Raw genomic sequence first — 23,375 nt, 5'->3', positions numbered from 1 at the left:
CAGAAGAACCTTTGACTGCTTAGTAACCACTTAGTACCTTTCACAAACAGTTCATCCACTCCACCATAAAATACCCCTGACCTGCCAGCTCATCCTTCCTGTCAAAAGCAAATATAACAAAGTTGCAAACAACATAAAACAGAGCACTCAGAAGAACCTTTGACTGCTTAGTAACCACTTAGTACCTTTCACAAACAGTTCATCCACTCCACCATAAAATACCCCTGACCTGCCAGCTCATCCTTCCTGTCAAAAGCAAATATAACAAAGTTGCAAACAACATAAAACAGAGCACTCAGAAGAACCTTTGACTGCTTAGTAACCACTTAGTACCTTTCACAAACAGTTCATCCACTCCACCATAAAATACCCCTGACCTGCCAGCTCATCCTTCCTGTCAAAAGCAAATATAACAAAGTTGCAAACAACATAAAACAGAGCACTCAGAAGAACCTTTGACTGCTTAGTAACCACTTAGTACCTTTCACAAACAGTTCATCCACTCCACCATAAAATACCCCTGACCTGCCAGCTCATCCTTCCTGTCAAAAGCAAATATAACAAAGTTGCAAACAACATAAAACAGAGCACTCAGAAGAACCTTTGACTGCTTAGTAACCACTTAGTACCTTTCACAAACAGTTCATCCACTCCACCATAAAATACCCCTGACCTGCCAGCTCATCCTTCCTGTCAAAAGCAAATATAACAAAGTTGCAAACAACATAAAACAGAGCACTCAGAAGAACCTTTGACTGCTTAGTAACCACTTAGTACCTTTCACAAACAGTTCATCCACTCCACCATAAAATACCCCTGACCTGCCAGCTCATCCTTCCTGTCAAAAGCAAATATAACAAAGTTGCAAACAACATAAAACAGAGCACTCAGAAGAACCTTTGACTGCTTAGTAACCACTTAGTACCTTTCACAAACAGTTCATCCACTCCACCATAAAATACCCCTGACCTGCCAGCTCATCCTTCCTGTCAAAAGCAAATATAACAAAGTTGCAAACAACATAAAACAGAGCACTCAGAAGAACCTTTGACTGCTTAGTAACCACTTAGTACCTTTCACAAACAGTTCATCCACTCCACCATAAAATACCCCTGACCTGCCAGCTCATCCTTCCTGTCAAAAGCAAATATAACAAAGTTGCAAACAACATAAAACAGAGCACTCAGAAGAACCTTTGACTGCTTAGTAACCACTTAGTACCTTTCACAAACAGTTCATCCACTCCACCATAAAATACCCCTGACCTGCCAGCTCATCCTTCCTGTCAAAAGCAAATATAACAAAGTTGCAAACAACATAAAACAGAGCACTCAGAAGAACCTTTGACTGCTTAGTAACCACTTAGTACCTTTCACAAACAGTTCATCCACTCCACCATAAAATACCCCTGACCTGCCAGCTCATCCTTCCTGTCAAAAGCAAATATAACAAAGTTGCAAACAACATAAAACAGAGCACTCAGAAGAACCTTTGACTGCTTAGTAACCACTTAGTACCTTTCACAAACAGTTCATCCACTCCACCATAAAATACCCCTGACCTGCCAGCTCATCCTTCCTGTCAAAAGCAAATATAACAAAGTTGCAAACAACATAAAACAGAGCACTCAGAAGAACCTTTGACTGCTTAGTAACCACTTAGTACCTTTCACAAACAGTTCATCCACTCCACCATAAAATACCCCTGACCTGCCAGCTCATCCTTCCTGTCAAAAGCAAATATAACAAAGTTGCAAACAACATAAAACAGAGCACTCAGAAGAACCTTTGACTGCTTAGTAACCACTTAGTACCTTTCACAAACAGTTCATCCACTCCACCATAAAATACCCCTGACCTGCCAGCTCATCCTTCCTGTCAAAAGCAAATATAACAAAGTTGCAAACAACATAAAACAGAGCACTCAGAAGAACCTTTGACTGCTTAGTAACCACTTAGTACCTTTCACAAACAGTTCATCCACTCCACCATAAAATACCCCTGACCTGCCAGCTCATCCTTCCTGTCAAAAGCAAATATAACAAAGTTGCAAACAACATAAAACAGAGCACTCAGAAGAACCTTTGACTGCTTAGTAACCACTTAGTACCTTTCACAAACAGTTCATCCACTCCACCATAAAATACCCCTGACCTGCCAGCTCATCCTTCCTGTCAAAAGCAAATATAACAAAGTTGCAAACAACATAAAACAGAGCACTCAGAAGAACCTTTGACTGCTTAGTAACCACTTAGTACCTTTCACAAACAGTTCATCCACTCCACCATAAAATACCCCTGACCTGCCAGCTCATCCTTCCTGTCAAAAGCAAATATAACAAAGTTGCAAACAACATAAAACAGAGCACTCAGAAGAACCTTTGACTGCTTAGTAACCACTTAGTACCTTTCACAAACAGTTCATCCACTCCACCATAAAATACCCCTGACCTGCCAGCTCATCCTTCCTGTCAAAAGCAAATATAACAAAGTTGCAAACAACATAAAACAGAGCACTCAGAAGAACCTTTGACTGCTTAGTAACCACTTAGTACCTTTCACAAACAGTTCATCCACTCCACCATAAAATACCCCTGACCTGCCAGCTCATCCTTCCTGTCAAAAGCAAATATAACAAAGTTGCAAACAACATAAAACAGAGCACTCAGAAGAACCTTTGACTGCTTAGTAACCACTTAGTACCTTTCACAAACAGTTCATCCACTCCACCATAAAATACCCCTGACCTGCCAGCTCATCCTTCCTGTCAAAAGCAAATATAACAAAGTTGCAAACAACATAAAACAGAGCACTCAGAAGAACCTTTGACTGCTTAGTAACCACTTAGTACCTTTCACAAACAGTTCATCCACTCCACCATAAAATACCCCTGACCTGCCAGCTCATCCTTCCTGTCAAAAGCAAATATAACAAAGTTGCAAACAACATAAAACAGAGCACTCAGAAGAACCTTTGACTGCTTAGTAACCACTTAGTACCTTTCACAAACAGTTCATCCACTCCACCATAAAATACCCCTGACCTGCCAGCTCATCCTTCCTGTCAAAAGCAAATATAACAAAGTTGCAAACAACATAAAACAGAGCACTCAGAAGAACCTTTGACTGCTTAGTAACCACTTAGTACCTTTCACAAACAGTTCATCCACTCCACCATAAAATACCCCTGACCTGCCAGCTCATCCTTCCTGTCAAAAGCAAATATAACAAAGTTGCAAACAACATAAAACAGAGCACTCAGAAGAACCTTTGACTGCTTAGTAACCACTTAGTACCTTTCACAAACAGTTCATCCACTCCACCATAAAATACCCCTGACCTGCCAGCTCATCCTTCCTGTCAAAAGCAAATATAACAAAGTTGCAAACAACATAAAACAGAGCACTCAGAAGAACCTTTGACTGCTTAGTAACCACTTAGTACCTTTCACAAACAGTTCATCCACTCCACCATAAAATACCCCTGACCTGCCAGCTCATCCTTCCTGTCAAAAGCAAATATAACAAAGTTGCAAACAACATAAAACAGAGCACTCAGAAGAACCTTTGACTGCTTAGTAACCACTTAGTACCTTTCACAAACAGTTCATCCACTCCACCATAAAATACCCCTGACCTGCCAGCTCATCCTTCCTGTCAAAAGCAAATATAACAAAGTTGCAAACAACATAAAACAGAGCACTCAGAAGAACCTTTGACTGCTTAGTAACCACTTAGTACCTTTCACAAACAGTTCATCCACTCCACCATAAAATACCCCTGACCTGCCAGCTCATCCTTCCTGTCAAAAGCAAATATAACAAAGTTGCAAACAACATAAAACAGAGCACTCAGAAGAACCTTTGACTGCTTAGTAACCACTTAGTACCTTTCACAAACAGTTCATCCACTCCACCATAAAATACCCCTGACCTGCCAGCTCATCCTTCCTGTCAAAAGCAAATATAACAAAGTTGCAAACAACATAAAACAGAGCACTCAGAAGAACCTTTGACTGCTTAGTAACCACTTAGTACCTTTCACAAACAGTTCATCCACTCCACCATAAAATACCCCTGACCTGCCAGCTCATCCTTCCTGTCAAAAGCAAATATAACAAAGTTGCAAACAACATAAAACAGAGCACTCAGAAGAACCTTTGACTGCTTAGTAACCACTTAGTACCTTTCACAAACAGTTCATCCACTCCACCATAAAATACCCCTGACCTGCCAGCTCATCCTTCCTGTCAAAAGCAAATATAACAAAGTTGCAAACAACATAAAACAGAGCACTCAGAAGAACCTTTGACTGCTTAGTAACCACTTAGTACCTTTCACAAACAGTTCATCCACTCCACCATAAAATACCCCTGACCTGCCAGCTCATCCTTCCTGTCAAAAGCAAATATAACAAAGTTGCAAACAACATAAAACAGAGCACTCAGAAGAACCTTTGACTGCTTAGTAACCACTTAGTACCTTTCACAAACAGTTCATCCACTCCACCATAAAATACCCCTGACCTGCCAGCTCATCCTTCCTGTCAAAAGCAAATATAACAAAGTTGCAAACAACATAAAACAGAGCACTCAGAAGAACCTTTGACTGCTTAGTAACCACTTAGTACCTTTCACAAACAGTTCATCCACTCCACCATAAAATACCCCTGACCTGCCAGCTCATCCTTCCTGTCAAAAGCAAATATAACAAAGTTGCAAACAACATAAAACAGAGCACTCAGAAGAACCTTTGACTGCTTAGTAACCACTTAGTACCTTTCACAAACAGTTCATCCACTCCACCATAAAATACCCCTGACCTGCCAGCTCATCCTTCCTGTCAAAAGCAAATATAACAAAGTTGCAAACAACATAAAACAGAGCACTCAGAAGAACCTTTGACTGCTTAGTAACCACTTAGTACCTTTCACAAACAGTTCATCCACTCCACCATAAAATACCCCTGACCTGCCAGCTCATCCTTCCTGTCAAAAGCAAATATAACAAAGTTGCAAACAACATAAAACAGAGCACTCAGAAGAACCTTTGACTGCTTAGTAACCACTTAGTACCTTTCACAAACAGTTCATCCACTCCACCATAAAATACCCCTGACCTGCCAGCTCATCCTTCCTGTCAAAAGCAAATATAACAAAGTTGCAAACAACATAAAACAGAGCACTCAGAAGAACCTTTGACTGCTTAGTAACCACTTAGTACCTTTCACAAACAGTTCATCCACTCCACCATAAAATACCCCTGACCTGCCAGCTCATCCTTCCTGTCAAAAGCAAATATAACAAAGTTGCAAACAACATAAAACAGAGCACTCAGAAGAACCTTTGACTGCTTAGTAACCACTTAGTACCTTTCACAAACAGTTCATCCACTCCACCATAAAATACCCCTGACCTGCCAGCTCATCCTTCCTGTCAAAAGCAAATATAACAAAGTTGCAAACAACATAAAACAGAGCACTCAGAAGAACCTTTGACTGCTTAGTAACCACTTAGTACCTTTCACAAACAGTTCATCCACTCCACCATAAAATACCCCTGACCTGCCAGCTCATCCTTCCTGTCAAAAGCAAATATAACAAAGTTGCAAACAACATAAAACAGAGCACTCAGAAGAACCTTTGACTGCTTAGTAACCACTTAGTACCTTTCACAAACAGTTCATCCACTCCACCATAAAATACCCCTGACCTGCCAGCTCATCCTTCCTGTCAAAAGCAAATATAACAAAGTTGCAAACAACATAAAACAGAGCACTCAGAAGAACCTTTGACTGCTTAGTAACCACTTAGTACCTTTCACAAACAGTTCATCCACTCCACCATAAAATACCCCTGACCTGCCAGCTCATCCTTCCTGTCAAAAGCAAATATAACAAAGTTGCAAACAACATAAAACAGAGCACTCAGAAGAACCTTTGACTGCTTAGTAACCACTTAGTACCTTTCACAAACAGTTCATCCACTCCACCATAAAATACCCCTGACCTGCCAGCTCATCCTTCCTGTCAAAAGCAAATATAACAAAGTTGCAAACAACATAAAACAGAGCACTCAGAAGAACCTTTGACTGCTTAGTAACCACTTAGTACCTTTCACAAACAGTTCATCCACTCCACCATAAAATACCCCTGACCTGCCAGCTCATCCTTCCTGTCAAAAGCAAATATAACAAAGTTGCAAACAACATAAAACAGAGCACTCAGAAGAACCTTTGACTGCTTAGTAACCACTTAGTACCTTTCACAAACAGTTCATCCACTCCACCATAAAATACCCCTGACCTGCCAGCTCATCCTTCCTGTCAAAAGCAAATATAACAAAGTTGCAAACAACATAAAACAGAGCACTCAGAAGAACCTTTGACTGCTTAGTAACCACTTAGTACCTTTCACAAACAGTTCATCCACTCCACCATAAAATACCCCTGACCTGCCAGCTCATCCTTCCTGTCAAAAGCAAATATAACAAAGTTGCAAACAACATAAAACAGAGCACTCAGAAGAACCTTTGACTGCTTAGTAACCACTTAGTACCTTTCACAAACAGTTCATCCACTCCACCATAAAATACCCCTGACCTGCCAGCTCATCCTTCCTGTCAAAAGCAAATATAACAAAGTTGCAAACAACATAAAACAGAGCACTCAGAAGAACCTTTGACTGCTTAGTAACCACTTAGTACCTTTCACAAACAGTTCATCCACTCCACCATAAAATACCCCTGACCTGCCAGCTCATCCTTCCTGTCAAAAGCAAATATAACAAAGTTGCAAACAACATAAAACAGAGCACTCAGAAGAACCTTTGACTGCTTAGTAACCACTTAGTACCTTTCACAAACAGTTCATCCACTCCACCATAAAATACCCCTGACCTGCCAGCTCATCCTTCCTGTCAAAAGCAAATATAACAAAGTTGCAAACAACATAAAACAGAGCACTCAGAAGAACCTTTGACTGCTTAGTAACCACTTAGTACCTTTCACAAACAGTTCATCCACTCCACCATAAAATACCCCTGACCTGCCAGCTCATCCTTCCTGTCAAAAGCAAATATAACAAAGTTGCAAACAACATAAAACAGAGCACTCAGAAGAACCTTTGACTGCTTAGTAACCACTTAGTACCTTTCACAAACAGTTCATCCACTCCACCATAAAATACCCCTGACCTGCCAGCTCATCCTTCCTGTCAAAAGCAAATATAACAAAGTTGCAAACAACATAAAACAGAGCACTCAGAAGAACCTTTGACTGCTTAGTAACCACTTAGTACCTTTCACAAACAGTTCATCCACTCCACCATAAAATACCCCTGACCTGCCAGCTCATCCTTCCTGTCAAAAGCAAATATAACAAAGTTGCAAACAACATAAAACAGAGCACTCAGAAGAACCTTTGACTGCTTAGTAACCACTTAGTACCTTTCACAAACAGTTCATCCACTCCACCATAAAATACCCCTGACCTGCCAGCTCATCCTTCCTGTCAAAAGCAAATATAACAAAGTTGCAAACAACATAAAACAGAGCACTCAGAAGAACCTTTGACTGCTTAGTAACCACTTAGTACCTTTCACAAACAGTTCATCCACTCCACCATAAAATACCCCTGACCTGCCAGCTCATCCTTCCTGTCAAAAGCAAATATAACAAAGTTGCAAACAACATAAAACAGAGCACTCAGAAGAACCTTTGACTGCTTAGTAACCACTTAGTACCTTTCACAAACAGTTCATCCACTCCACCATAAAATACCCCTGACCTGCCAGCTCATCCTTCCTGTCAAAAGCAAATATAACAAAGTTGCAAACAACATAAAACAGAGCACTCAGAAGAACCTTTGACTGCTTAGTAACCACTTAGTACCTTTCACAAACAGTTCATCCACTCCACCATAAAATACCCCTGACCTGCCAGCTCATCCTTCCTGTCAAAAGCAAATATAACAAAGTTGCAAACAACATAAAACAGAGCACTCAGAAGAACCTTTGACTGCTTAGTAACCACTTAGTACCTTTCACAAACAGTTCATCCACTCCACCATAAAATACCCCTGACCTGCCAGCTCATCCTTCCTGTCAAAAGCAAATATAACAAAGTTGCAAACAACATAAAACAGAGCACTCAGAAGAACCTTTGACTGCTTAGTAACCACTTAGTACCTTTCACAAACAGTTCATCCACTCCACCATAAAATACCCCTGACCTGCCAGCTCATCCTTCCTGTCAAAAGCAAATATAACAAAGTTGCAAACAACATAAAACAGAGCACTCAGAAGAACCTTTGACTGCTTAGTAACCACTTAGTACCTTTCACAAACAGTTCATCCACTCCACCATAAAATACCCCTGACCTGCCAGCTCATCCTTCCTGTCAAAAGCAAATATAACAAAGTTGCAAACAACATAAAACAGAGCACTCAGAAGAACCTTTGACTGCTTAGTAACCACTTAGTACCTTTCACAAACAGTTCATCCACTCCACCATAAAATACCCCTGACCTGCCAGCTCATCCTTCCTGTCAAAAGCAAATATAACAAAGTTGCAAACAACATAAAACAGAGCACTCAGAAGAACCTTTGACTGCTTAGTAACCACTTAGTACCTTTCACAAACAGTTCATCCACTCCACCATAAGTGTTGGAAATGAGATGTTTGAGGATATATGTGGTGCAAGGTGGATTGATCAAGTAAGTAATGTAAGGATAAGAGAAAGGTGTGGAAATAAAAAGAGTATGGTTGAGAGAGCAGAAGAGGGTGTGTTGAAATGGCTTAGACATGGAGAGAATGAGTGAGGAAAGATTGACAGAGGTGGAGGGAATGAGGAGAAGCGGTAGACCAAATTGGAGGGGGTAGGATGAAATGAAAAAGGTTTTTAGCGATTGGGATCTGAACATACAGGAGGGTGAGGGGCATGCAAGGAATAGAGTGAATTGGAACGATGTAGTACACCAGGGTCGACATGCTGTCAATGGACTGAACCATGGCATGTGAAATGTCTGGGGTAAACCATGGAAAAGTCTGTGGGGCCTGGATAGGGAGCTGTGGTTTTGGTGCATTACACATGACAGCTAGAGACTGAGTGTGAACGAATGGGGCCTTTTTGTCTGTGATTTCACCATGGCTGTTTATTTTTTTTATGGATGTGGTGAGAGAGTTAAATGCAAGGTTCTTGAAGAGAGGGACAAGTATGTCATCTGTAGGAGATGAGGTGGGGGGGCCTTGGAAGTAAGTCAGATGTTTGTTGTTGATACAACACTGGTGGTTGGTTCAAGTGAGAAATTGCAAAAGTTGGTGACTAGAGTTTGGAAGAGTGTGTGAAAGGAGGAACTTGAGAGGGACAGGTTAGTTAGGATGTGAGTTTCAATGGAGAAGAATTGTAGGAAATGAAGTGTTTTCAATACCTGGGAAGGGACATGGCAGCAAATGGAACCATGGAAACAGAAGTATGTTAATGTTATTAGATGAATGAGGGGGCGAAGGTTCTTGGAGAATTGAAGAATATATAGAAAGGGAGATTATTATTCGGCAGGGCAAAAATGGATTTGTTTAAAGGTATTGTAGTCCTAGCAATTTTAAAGGCTGCAAGGTACGGGCTTTAGATGATGATATGCGGTGGAAGGTGGAGGTGTTGCAAATATGGTATGAGTTGGTTTGATCAAGTGAGTAATGAAATGGTAAGAGAATTGAGTTAGTAAAAAGAGCTCGGTTGAGAGCTTAAGAGGGTTTGCTGAAATTGCAAATATGGTATGAGTTGGTTTGATCAAGTGAGTAATGAAAGGGTAAGAGAGTTGAGTTAGTAAAAAGAGCTTGGTTGAGAGAGCTGAAGAGGTTTTGCTGAAATTGTTTTGACATGAAATTAGTGAGGAAAGGTTAGCAAATATGTGTATGAAGTGGAAGGAACAAGTTGAAGGAGGAGACCAAATTGGGGATGGAAGGATTGAATGTAAAAGATTTTGAGTGATCTGGGCTTGAACATGCAGGGGGCTGAAAGGTGTGCATGGGTTATAGTGAATTGGAATGATGTAGTATACAAGGGTTGACATGCTGTTAATAGAGTGAACTAGGGCATGTGAAGTGGCCAGAGTAAACCATGAAAAAGTATGCGAGTGTTTTGGTTGTGGATAGGGAATTGTGGTTTCAGTACATTGCATACGACAGCTAGAGAATGGGTGTTAGCGATTGTAGTTTTTCTTCAATTCCTGGTGATGCCTCACTGATGCAGGTATGAAAGGAAAAATGAAAGATGCATAGTGATGCACACAAATTAAGCTTTATTTTTTAGGGAGTCATGTCATAATCAAAGAAGGAACCTTACATGACCTAATGATTTTAGAAGTAAGAGAAAAATGTTAGTTACTTTATGGTTGTGTATAATTTTCTCTTGCAGTATATATCATATTATCTTTTCTACCCCTCATAGCCACGTAGCACACAAAGAATTGTCACATGTTTCAGCAACCTAAAATTAAGCTTCTTCAGTGGTCAGTTACTCAAGAGCATTACTGGAAATATGAGTTGTGGAAGTATGCGTAGTTTCATTGTTGGGTAGAAGAAGCAGTTGCCACTTTATTTCATATGAATTATGAATATGCAATAAGATGAAATGACTACAGTGATAATTTTGTTGATGTGCACAAGGAGGAAGCTTTATGGAAGGAGATTGTGAGAAAAGGAAAAGTAGATATAGAAAGGGAAAGGAAAAGATGAATGTTGATGAAATCAATTATAGTGTAAAGTTTGAGAATTCATGGCTGACCACTGAAAATAATAAGAGAAAGGAATTCATGAAATGGGTAAGTTTTTCCCCCATGGCATATCAGGTAGAAGGGACTTAGCTTCATCTTTTGTATTTGGAGAAAGGATACATGCCTTACTGATTTATATTATGATGAGCATTTAAGGTCAGATGATCTTTTAATTGTTTTTACTTTATTTTACTTAAGTACATGACATCAGATATTCTTCCAAATGAAATAGTTATATCACTCAGTAACTATAGTTTGCATTGCTAGGATTATTGTATAAGTTTCTGTGATATGTAGTGGCATCATATTTTGGCTGCCTCTGTAACACAGTGTAGTACCACTCTTTTAAAGAATTACTTTCTCATGATGAGCTTCATTATCACCAAGATAACTGCTTCATCTTAAATATGTAAATAAAATTATTCTCTTTTTATGCCACAGTTTGTCATTACTCATGTTTAGACTCCCTTGTCTTGTATTTTCTAGACTGTCTGCATCCAGCGTTCCAAGTTAGATGGTTCAGAACAAAAAGTGATAGTGTCTGCTGAAGTATACAGTCCAGATGGTATTGCTGTTGACTGGATTGCACGTAACTTATATTGGACAGATACTGGCCCAGATCGCATTGAAGTTGCAAGACTCAATGGAACATCTAGAAAGGTATGTGATCATGATCTTTGTATTTACACCATAACATTGTTGTATAGACATGATTTTTGTCAAAGCTCTCTTGAGCTTCCTGCATGAGTCTTTGCCATTAAGGCTTGGACCCAGGTCTCGCTGCTGCCTTCCATATCTCCTATGTTGAGACCAGACTTGTAAAGATTGACCACTATGATCACTCTTTTCCTTGAATAGCAAAGCTGTGGGATACTTTTCCTACCATCATGATCCTATAATCTTTCTATCTTTAAGAGTTAAGTCTGTGATTTACTTGTGAAGTGGTGATCGGTTTCTTCAGTCTATTTCTTTACACCAGAGATAGCTTTGATTAAGACACATTTTGCTCTCGTGTCAGTAGCTATAAAAAAGAGATAGTGTTCTCGCCTTCCACACATTTTTCAATGCTCCCAGAACTTTTGCCCCCTCCCCCCACCCTGTGACTCACTTCCATGGTTCCGTCTGCTGCCGAATCCACTCCCAGATATCTAAAACATTTCACTTCCTCCAGTTTTTCTCCATTCAAACTTACCTCCCAATTGACTTGTCCCTCAACCCTACTGTACCTAATAACCTTGCTCTTATTCACATTTACTCTCAGCTTTCTTCTTTCACGCACTTTACCAAACTGAGTCACCAGCTTCTGCAGTTTCTCTCCTGAATCAGCCACCAGCGCTGTATCATCAGCAAACAACAACTGACTCACTTCCCAAGCCCTCTGATCCACACCAGACTACATACTTGCCCCTCTTTCCAAAACTCTTGCACTCACCTCCCTAACAACCCAATCCATAAACAAATTAAACAACCATGGAGATATTACGCACCTCTGCCGCAAACTGACATTCACTGAGAACCAATCACTTTCCTCTCTTCCTACTCGTACACATGCTTTACATCCTTGATAAAAACTTTTCACTGCTTCCAGCAACTTGCCTCCCACACCAGTGAAAAGCAATGAAAAGTTTTTATCGAGGATGTAAGGCAGGTGCACGTGTAGGAAGAGAGGAAAGTGATTGGTTCTCGGTGAATGTTGGTTTGCGGCAAGGGTGCAAGATGTCTCCATGGTTGTTTAATTTGTTTATGGATGCGGTTGTTAGGGTGGTGAATGCAAGAGTTTCGGAAAGAGGGGCAAGTATGGGGTTCGTTATGGATGAGAGAGCTTGGGAAGTGAGTCAGTTGTTGTTTGCTGATGATACAGCGCTGTTTGCTGATTCGTGTGAGAAACTGCAGAAGCTGGTGACTGAGTTTGGTAAAGTGTGTGAAACAAGAAAGCTGAGAGTAAATGTGAATAAAAGGAAGGTTATTAGGTACAGTAGGGTTGAGGGACAAGTCAATTGGAAGGTTAAGTTTGAATGGAGAAAAACTGGATTAAGTGAAGTGTTTTAGATATCTGGGAGTTGATTTGGCAGCGGATGGAACCATGGAAGCTGAAGTGAGCCATAGGGTGGGGAAGGGGGTGAAAGTTCTGGGAGCGTTGAAAAATGTGTGGAAGGCGAGAACATTATCTCGGAAAGGAAAAATGGGTATGTTTGAAGGAATAGTGGTTCCAACATTGTTATATGGTTGCGAGGCATGGCGTATAGATAGAGTTGTGCAGAAGAGGGTGGAAGTGTTGGAAATGAGATGTTTGAAGACAGTATGTGGTGTGAGGTGGTTTCACTGAGTAAGTAATGAAAGGGTAAGAGAGAGGTGTGGTAATGAAAAGAGTGTGGTTGAGAGAGCAGAAGAGGGTGTTTTGAAATGGTTTTGTTACATGGAGAGAATGAGGTGGAAAGATGGAGTGAAAAATGTTTTGAGTGATTGGGGCCTGAACATCCAGGAAGGTGAAAGGCTTGCAAGGAATAGAGTGAATGGGAACGATGTGGTATACCGGGGTCGAGCTGTTGTCAGTAGATTGAACCAGGGCATGTGAAGCGTCTGGGGAAAACCATGGAAAGTTTTGTGGGGTCTGGATGTGGAAAGGGAGCTATGGTTTCGGTGCATTATACATGACAGCTAGAGACTGAGTGTGAACGAATGTGGCCTTTGTTGTGATGAGTGTGAACGAATGTGGCCTTTGTTGTCTTTTCCTAGCGCTACCTCACACACAAACGGGGGGAGAGGGTTTTCATTTCATGTGTGGCGGGGTGGCAACAGGAATGAATACGGGCAGACAGTATGAATTATGTACATGTGTATATATGTATATGTCTGTGTGTGTATATATGTATATACTTTGAGATGTATAGGTATGTATATGTGCATGTGTGGACGTGTATGTATATACATGTGTATGGGGGGGGGTTGGGCCATTTCTTTCGTCTGTTTCCTTGCGCTACCTCGCAAACGCGGGAGACAGCGACAAAGTATAATAAAAAAATAAAAAAATAAAAATATTTTTTTATTATTTTGCTTTGTCGCTGTCTCCCGCGTTAGCGAGGTAGCGCAAGGAAACAGACGAAAGAATGGCCCAACCCACCAACATACATATGTATATACATACACGTCCACACACGCAAATATACATACCTATACATCTCAATGTACATATATATATACACACGCAGACATATACATATATACACATGTAAATAATTCATACTTTCTGCCTTTATTTATTCCTATCGCCACCTCGCCACACATGGAATAACAACCCCCTCCCCCCTCATGTGTGCGAGGTAGCGCTAGGAAAAGACAACAAAGGCCCCGTTCGTTCACACTCAAGTCTCTAGCTGTCATGTAATAATGCACCAAAACCACAGCTCCCTTTCCACATCCAGGCCCCTCACAACTTTCCATGGTTTACCCCAGACGCTTCACATGCCCTGGTTCAATCCATCGACAGCACGTTGACCCCAGTATACCACATCGTTCCAATTCACTCTATTCCTTGCATGCCTTTCACCATCCTGCATGTTCAGGCCCCAATCACTCAAAATCTTTTTCACTCCATCTTTCCACCTCCAATTTGGTCTCCCACTTCTCGTTCCCTCCACCTCCGACACATATATCCTCTTGGTCAATCTTTCCTCACTCATTCTCTCCATATGACCAAACCATTTCAAAACACCCTCTTCTGCTCTCTCAATCACACTCTTTTTATTTCCACACATCTCTCTTACCCTTACATTACTTACTCGATCAAACCACCTCACACCACATACTGTCCTCAAACATCTCATTTTCAGCACATCCACCCTCCTACGCACAACTCTATCCATAACCCACGCCTCGCAGCCATACAACATTGTTGGAACTACTATTCCTTCAAATATACCCATTTTTGCTTTCCGAGATAATGTTCTGGACTTCCAAACATTCTTCAAGGCTCCCAGAATTTTCGCCCCCTCCCTCACCCTATGATTCACTTCCGCTTCCATGGCTCCATCCACTGCCAGATCCACTCCCAGATATCTAAAACACTTTACTTCCTCCAGTTATTCTCCATTCAAAGAGAAGAGAGAGGCATTTGGACGATTTTTGCAGGGGAAGAATGCAAATGAGTGGGAGATATATAAAAGAAAGAGGCAGGAGGTCAAGAGAAAGGTGGAAGAGGTGAAAAAGAGGGCAAATGAGAGTTGGGGTGAGAGAGTATCATTAAATTTTAGCGAGAATAAAAAGATGTTTTGGAAGGAGGTAAATGAAGTGTGTAAGACAAGAGAGCAAATGGGAACTTCAGTGAAGGGGGCTAATGGGGAGGTGATAACAAGTAGTGGTGATGTGAGGAGATGGAGTGAGTATTTTGAAGGTTTGTTGAATGTGTTTGATGATAGAGTGGCAGATATAGGGTGTTTTGGTTGAGGTGGTTTGCAAAGTTAGAGGGTTAGGGAAAATGATTTGGTAAACAGAGAGGAGGTAGTAAAAGCTTTGCAGAAGATGAAAGCCGGCAAGGCAGCAGGTTTGGATGGTATTGCAGTGGAATTTATTAAAAAAGGGTGTGACTGTATTGTTGACTGGTTGGTAAGGTTGTTTAATGTATGTATGGTTCATGGTGAGGTGCCTGAGGATTGGCGGAATGCTTTGACAGTGCCATTGTACAAAGGCAAAGGGGATAAGAGTGAGTGCTCAAATTACATAGGTATAAGTTTGTTGAGTATTCCTGGTAAATTATATGGGAGGGTATTGATTGAGAGGGTGAAGGCATGTACAGAGCATCAGATTGGGGAAGAGCAGTGTGGTTTCAGAAGTGGTAGATGATGTGTGGATCAGGTGTTTGCTTTGAAGAATGTATGTGAGAAATACTTAGAAAAGCAAATGGATTTGTATGTAGCATTTGTGTATCTGGAGAAGGCATATAATAGAGTTGATAGTGATGCTCTGTGGAAGGTACGAAGAATATATGGGGTGGGAGGCAAGTTGTTAGAAGCAGTGAAAAGTTTTTATCGAGGATGTAAGGCATGTGTACATGTAGGAAGAGAGGAAAGTGATTGGTTCTCAGTGAATGTAGGTTTGCGGCAGGGATGTGTGATGTCTCCATGGTTGTTTAATTTGTTTATGGATGGGGTTGTTAGGGAGGTGAATGCAACAGTTTTGGAAAGAGGGGCAAGTATGCAGTCTGTTGTGGATGAGAGAGCTTGGGAAGTGAGTCAGTTGTTTGCTGATGATACAGCGCTGGTAGCTGATTCATGTGAGAAAAATGCAGAAGCTGGTGACTGAGTTTGGTAAAGTGTGTGAAAGAAGAAAGCTGAGAGTAAACGTGAATAAGAGCAAGGTTATTAGATACAGTAGGGTTGAGGGTCAAGTCAATTGGGAGGTAAGTTTGAATGGAGAAAAACTTGAGGAAGTGAAGTGTTTTAGATGTCTGGGAGTGGATCTGGCAGCGGATGGAACCATGGAAGCGGAAGGGAATCATAGGGTGGGTGAGGGGGCGAAAATTCTGGGAGCCTTGAAGAATGTTTAGAAGTCAAGAACATTATCTCGGAAAGCAAAAATGGGTATGTTTGAAGGAATAGTGGTTCCAACAATGTTGTATGGTTGCGAGGCATGGGCTATGGATAGAGTTGTGCGCAGGAGGGTGGATGTGCTGGAAATGAGATGTTTGAGGACAATATGTGGTGTGAGGTGGTTTGATCGAGTAAGTAATTTAAGGGTAAGAGAGATGTGTGGAAATAAAAAGAGTGTGGCTGAGAGAGCAGAAGAGGGTGTTTTGAAATGGTTTGGTCACATGGAGAGAATGAGTGAGGAAAGATTGACCAAGAGGATATATGTGTCAGAGGTGGAGGGAACGAGGGGAAGTGGGAGACCAAATTGGAGGTGGAAAGATGGAGTGAAAAAGATTTTGTGTGATCGGGACCTAAACATGCAGGAGGGTGAAAGGAGGGCAAGGAATAGAGTGAATTGGAACGATGTGGTATACCGGGGTCGACGTGCTGTCAGTGGATCGAACCAGGGCATTTGAAGCGTCTGGGGTAAACCATGGAAGTTCTGTGGGGCCTGGATGTGGAAAGGGAGCTGTGGTTTTGGTGCATTATTACATGACAGCTAGAGACTGAGTGTGAACGAATGGAGCCTTTTTTTGTCTTTTCCTAGTGCTACCTCACACACATGATGGGGGAGGGGGTTGTTATTCCATGTGTGGCGAGGTGGCGATGGGAATAAATAAAGGCAGACAGTATGAATTATGTACATGTGTATATATGTATATGTCTGTGTATATACATGTGTACATTGAGATGTATAGGTATATATATTTGCGTGTGTGGACGTGTATGTATATACATGTGTATGTGGGTGGGTTGGGCCATTCTTTCGTCTGTTTCCTTGCACTATCTCACTAACGCGGGAGACAGTGACAAAGCAAAATGAATAGATTTTTTTTTTTTTTTTTTTTTTGCCGGTCTCCCGCGTTTGCGAGGTAGCGCAAGGAAACAGATGAAAGAAATGGCCCAACCCACCCCCATACACATTTATATACATACGTCATCACACGCAAATATGCATACCTACACAGCTTTCCATGGTTTACCCCAGATGCTTCACATGCCCTGATTCAACCCACTGACAGCACGTCAACCCCGGTATACCACATCGATCCAATTCACTCTATTCCTTGCCCTCCTTTCACCCTCCTGCATGTTCAGGCCCCGATCACACAAAATCTTTTTCACTCCATCTTTCCACCTCCAATTTGGTCTCCCACTTCTCCTCGTTCCCTCCACCTCCGACACATATATCCTCTTGGTCAATCTTTCCTCACTCATTCTCTCCATGTGCCCAAACCATTTCAAAACACCCTCTTCTGCTCTTTCAACCACGCTCTTTTTATTTCCACACATCTCTCTTACCCTTACGTTACTTACTCGATCAAACCACCTCATACCACACATTGTCCTCAAACATCTCATTTCCAGCACATCCATTCTCCTGTGCACAACTCTATCCATAGCCCACGCCTCGCAACCATACAACATTGTTGGAACCACTATTCCTTCAAACATACCCATTTTTGCTTTCCGAGATAATGTTCTCGACTTCCACACATTCTTCAAGGCTCCCAGAATTTTCGCCCCCTTACCCACCCTATGATCCACTGCCGCTTCCATGGTTCCATCCGCTGCCAGATCCACTCTCAGATATCTAAAACACTATACTTCCTCCAGTTTTTCTCCATTCAAACTTACCTCCCAATTGACTTGACCCTCAACCCTACTGTACCTAATAACCTTGCTCTTATTCACATTTACTCTTAACTTTCTTCTTTCAGACACTTTACCAAACTCAGTCACCAGCTTCTGCAGTTTCTGACATGAATCAGCCACCAGCGCTGTATCATCAGCGAACAACAACTGACTCACTTCCCAAGCTCTCTCATCCCCAACAGACTTCATACTTGCCCCTCTTTCTAAAACTCCTGCATTCACCTCCCTAACAACCCCAAAAAATAAATAGATAAATGTTTTTTTTTTTTTTTTTTTTTTTTTTATACTTTGTCGCTGTCTCCCGCGTTTGCGAGGTAGCGCAAGGAAACAGACGAAAGAAATGGCCCAACCCCCCCCCCCCCATACACATGTACATACACACGTCCACACACGCAAATATACATACCTACACAGCTTTCCATGGTTTACCCCAGACGCTTCACATGCCTTGATTCAATCCACTGACAGCACGTCAACCCCTGTATACCACATGACTCCAATTCACTCTATTCCTTGCCCTCCTTTCACCCTCCTGCATGTTCAGGCCCCGATCACACAAAATCTTTTTCACTCCATCTTTCCACCTCCAATTTGGTCTCCCTCTTCTCCTCGTTCCCTCCACCTCCGACACATATATCCTCTTGGTCAATCTCTCCTCACTCATTCTCTCCATGTGCCCAAACCATTTCAAAACACCCTCTTCTGCTCTCTCAACCACGCTCTTTTTATTTCCACACATCTCTCTTACCCTTACGTTACTTACTCGATCAAACCACCTCACACCACACATTGTCCTCAAACATCTCATTTCCAGCACATCCATCCTCCTGCGCACATCTCTATCCATAGCCCACGCCTCGCAACCATACAACATTGTTGGAACCACTATTCCCTCAAACATACCCATTTTTGCTTTCCGAGATAATGTTCTCGACTTCCACACATTTTTCAAGGCTCCCAAAATTTTCGCCCCCTCCCCCACCCTATGATCCACTTCCGCTTCCATGGTTCCATCCGCTGACAGATCCACTCCCAGATATCTAAAACACTTCACTTCCTCCAGTTTTTCTCCATTCAAACTCACCTCCCAATTGGCTTGACCCTCACCCCTACTGTACCTAATAACCTTGCTCTTATTCACATTTACTCTCAACTTTCTTCTTCCACACACTTTACCAAACTCAGTCACCAGCTTCTGCAGTTTCTCACATGAATCAGCCACCAGCGCTGTATCATCAGCGAACAACAACTGACTCACTTCCCAAGCTCTCTCATCCCCAACAGACTTCATACTTGCCCCTCTTTCCAGGACTCTTGCATTTACCTCCTTTACAACCCCATCCATAAACAAATTAAACAACCATGGAGACATCACACACCCCTGCCGCAAACCTACATTCACTGAGAACCAATCACTTTCCTCTCTTCCTACACGTACACATGCCTTACATCCTCGATAAAAACTTTTCACTGCTTCTAACAACTTGCCTCCCACACCATATATTCTTAATACCTTCCACAGAGCATCTCTATCAACTCTATCATATGCCTTCTCCAGATCCATAAATGCTACATACAAATCCATTTGCTTTTCTAAGTATTTCTCACATACATTCTTCAAAGCAAACACCTGATCCACACATCCTCTACCACTTCTGAAACCGCACTGCTCTTCCCCAATCTGATGCTCTGTACATGCCTTCACCCTCTCAATCAATACCCTCCCATATAATTTACCAGGAATACTCAACAAACTTATACCTCTGTAATTTGAGCACTCACTCTTATCCCCTTTGCCTTTGTACAATGGCACTATGCACGCATTCCGCCAATCCTCAGGCACCTCACCATGAGTCATACATACATTAAATAACCTTACCAACCAGTCAACAATACAGTCACCCCCTTTTTTAATAAATTCCACTGCAATACCATCCAAACCTGCTGCCTTGCCGGCTTTCATCTTCCGCAAAGCTTTTACTACCTCTTCTCTGTTTACCAAATCATTTTCCCTAACCCTCTCACTTTGCACACCACCTCGACCAAAACACCCTATATCTGCCACTCTGTCATCAGACACATTCAACAAACCTTCAAAATACTCATTCCATCTCCTTCTCACATCACCGCTACTTGTTATCACCTCCCCATTTGCGCCCTTCACTGTATATATGTATATATGTGTTTATTTGAGTGGATAGGTCTTTCTTCACCTGTTTCCTGGCGATACCTTGCTGATGCAGGAAATGGCTTGCAAGTGTAATGATGATAATGATATTAAAAAAACTGTTGTATTAGTAGTTTAGCTAAAGAAAGTGTTCATCAGAGACAAAGACAAACATTATGACATTATACTTTAAAGCCATTTTTGTTCTTTTGTTTTTCACAGATTCTTATTGCGGATGACCTAGATGAACCAAGAGCCATTGCCATTGACCCTGATGGTGGGCTGATGTTTTGGACTGATTGGGGGGAGCAACCAAAGATTGAGCGTGCTGCACTAGATGGCTCAATGCGCCAGGTTGTTATTGACCAAGATCTAGAATGGCCCAATGGGGTTGCTATTGACACAGAACTAAGAAAAATATACTGGTGTGATGCCAAGACAGATAGAATAGAGGTGAGTTTAATGAAAGTCGTCATTTATACATGTATTATAGTAATCACTACTGTTAACCAATTGGTTGTGCTGTTTGACTCTAGTTAGATGAATTTCAGAGATACTGAATGCAAGGTTTGACTTTTGTCCACAACTGCAGAAACATTTTTCCACTCTCAGGGTTTGATGATGCCCCTCAAGAGTTCCACATGAAAGCCACAATGAATCTGCTGCCATCTAGGCATGTGAGAGGGAATTTCACACTGGTGCTAGGTATCCACACCATCCACATTGCCATACTGAGATGCAGAATATGCTTTTATTTTTTCAAGTTGTATGTTTTCATGTATTGATACTGAAAAGAACAGTACTGGTTTTTCTGTCACTCTCATCTGTAGAGGGAAGTTTCAAATAGGGTTTATAGAACATATTTTGTTCTTAACTTATCAGAAGATTGTTTGAATTTAATGACGTTAATGTATACTGCATGTTAATTTACCAGAGAACATGCCAGATCACACTAGCATGGTTATGTCAGTTTTTCCTTTGAGATGAAAAAGTGTATATGCATTTATAAATGGGAACATTATGAAGACATGGCATTGGAAATGTTTAGGGTATGCCTCTGCATATCATTTGGCCTTAGTGGAATTAGATGGAGCAGTCATTAATTAAAGTGTTGTATTGCAGAACATTTATATGTATATTTTACATGATTTCATGATTTCAGTCAGTTTCAGTGTCAGATATGAAAACTATAGTATATTGTCACACAGTGAATGTAGTGTTGAAATGGCTTTATAGGGACCTGGCATTGGAAATGAAGTTTATGTTTAGAGAGCTAAGATTGAATTTTAAGAATCCTCTTGAAGCATAAGATTATAGAATTTTGCAGGTATCCTACACATGTTGATATCAGCAGTACTGTATTAGTAGATGTTGAATTTGTTTATGGATGGGGTAATTAGGGAGGTAAATGCAAGAGTTTTAGAGAGAGGGATGAGTATGCAGTCTGTTGGGGATGAGAGAGCCTGGGGAGTGAGTCATTCGTTGTTTGCCGATGATATAGCGCTGGTGGCTGATTCGAGTGAGAAACTGCAGAAGTTGGTTTGGAAAAGTGTTTGGAAGGAGAAAGTTGAGAGTAACTGTGAATAAGAGCAAGGTTATTAGGTTCAACAGGGTTGAGGGACAAATTTATTGAGATGTATGTTTGAATGAAGAAAAATTGGAGAAAGTAAAGTGTTTTAGCTATCTAGGAGTGGACTTAGCAGTGAGTGGAACCATGGAAGTGAAGTGAGTCATAGTGTGGGAAGGGAAAGAAGGTTCTTGGAGTGACGAAGAAGGCATAGAATAAGAGAATGATATCTTGGAGAGCAAAAAAGGATATGTTTGAAGGAATAGTGGTTCCAACAATATTATTTGGTTATGAGGCATGGGATATAGATAGGGTTTGTTTAGAGGAGAGTGGATGTGTTGGAAATGAAATGTTTGAGGGCTATATTTGGTATGAGGTGGTTTGATCGAGTAAGTAATGAAAGGGTAAGAGAGATGTATAGAAATAAAAAGAGTGTTGTTGAGAGAGCAGAAGAGGATGTGTTGCAATGTTTGGACATATGAAGAGAATGAGTAAGGAGAGGTTGACAAAGAGGATATATGTGTCAGAGATGGAGAGAATAGGGAGAAGTAGGAGACCAAAGTGGAGGTGGAAGGATGGAGTGAAAAGATTTTGAGCAATTAGGGCCTGAACACACGGAAGGGTGAGAGGCGTGCAAGGACTCGAGTGAATTGGAACGATGTGGTATATTGGTGTCGATGTGCTGTCCATGGACGGAACCAGGGAATGTGAAACGTCTGTGGGAACTGAATGTGGATAGGGAGCTGTGGTTTCAGTGCTTTATACATGACAGCTAGAGACTGAGTGTGAATGAATGTGGCCTTTTTTATCTGTTTTTCTGGCGCTACCTCACTTAAAGGGGGGGTAGTGATGCTGTTTCCTGTGGGGCAGGGTAGCATGAAGGCAATCATTTATGAATTACATATTCATCTGTATATATGTACATGTATGTGTATGTATATGTATTTGTATGTGTATATGTTGATATGATATGATATGACCAAGAGGATATATGTGTCGGAGGTGGAGGGAACGAGGAGAAGTGGGAGACGAAATTGGAGGTGGAAAGATGGAGTGAAAAAGATTTTGTGTGATCGGGGCCTGAACATGCAGGAGGGTGAAAGGCGGGCAAGGAATAGAGTGAAGTGGATCGATGTGGTATACCGGGGTTGACGTGCTGTCAGTGGATTGAATCAGGGCATGTGAAGCGTCTGGGGTAAACCATGGAAAGTTGTGTGGGGCCTGGATGTGGAAAGAAAGCTGTGGTTTCGGGCATTATTGCATGACAGCTAGAGACTGAGTGTGAACGAATAGGGCCTTTATTGTCTTTTCCTGGTGCTACCTCGCACACATGAGGGGGAGGGGGATGGTATTCCTTGTGTGACGAGGTGGCGATGGGAATGAATAAAGGCAGACAGTGTGAATTGTGTGCATGGGTATATATGTATGTGTCTGTGTGTGTATATATATGTGTACATTGAGATGTATAGGTATGTATATTTGCGTGTGTGGACGTGTATGTATATACATTGTGTATGGGGGTGGGTTGGGCCATTTCTTTCGTCTGTTTCCTTGCGCTACCTCGCAAATGCAGGAGACAGCGACAAAGCAAAATAAT

General features: G+C 41.5%; 1 protein-coding gene across 1 annotated transcript in view; it reads left to right on the top strand.

Annotated features, from left to right (window-relative positions):
* Nucleotides 1-23,375, top strand: part of arr (low-density lipoprotein receptor-related protein 6) — a 258,989-nt gene that overhangs the window by 40,787 nt on the left and 194,827 nt on the right. Inside the window, exons 8-9 of the mRNA XM_071668200.1 lie at nt 11,251-11,424; nt 20,434-20,664. Of these exons, the coding sequence (XP_071524301.1) occupies nt 11,251-11,424; nt 20,434-20,664 (405 nt within the window). The remainder of the gene's footprint in view (nt 1-11,250; nt 11,425-20,433; nt 20,665-23,375) is intronic.

Source organism: Panulirus ornatus, chromosome 2, assembly GCF_036320965.1.
Source record: "Panulirus ornatus isolate Po-2019 chromosome 2, ASM3632096v1, whole genome shotgun sequence".
NCBI classification, from domain to species: Eukaryota; Metazoa; Arthropoda; class Malacostraca; order Decapoda; family Palinuridae; genus Panulirus; species Panulirus ornatus.
The sequence above is the reverse complement of the archived record's forward strand: the minus strand, read 5'-3'. Positions and strand labels throughout refer to the sequence as shown.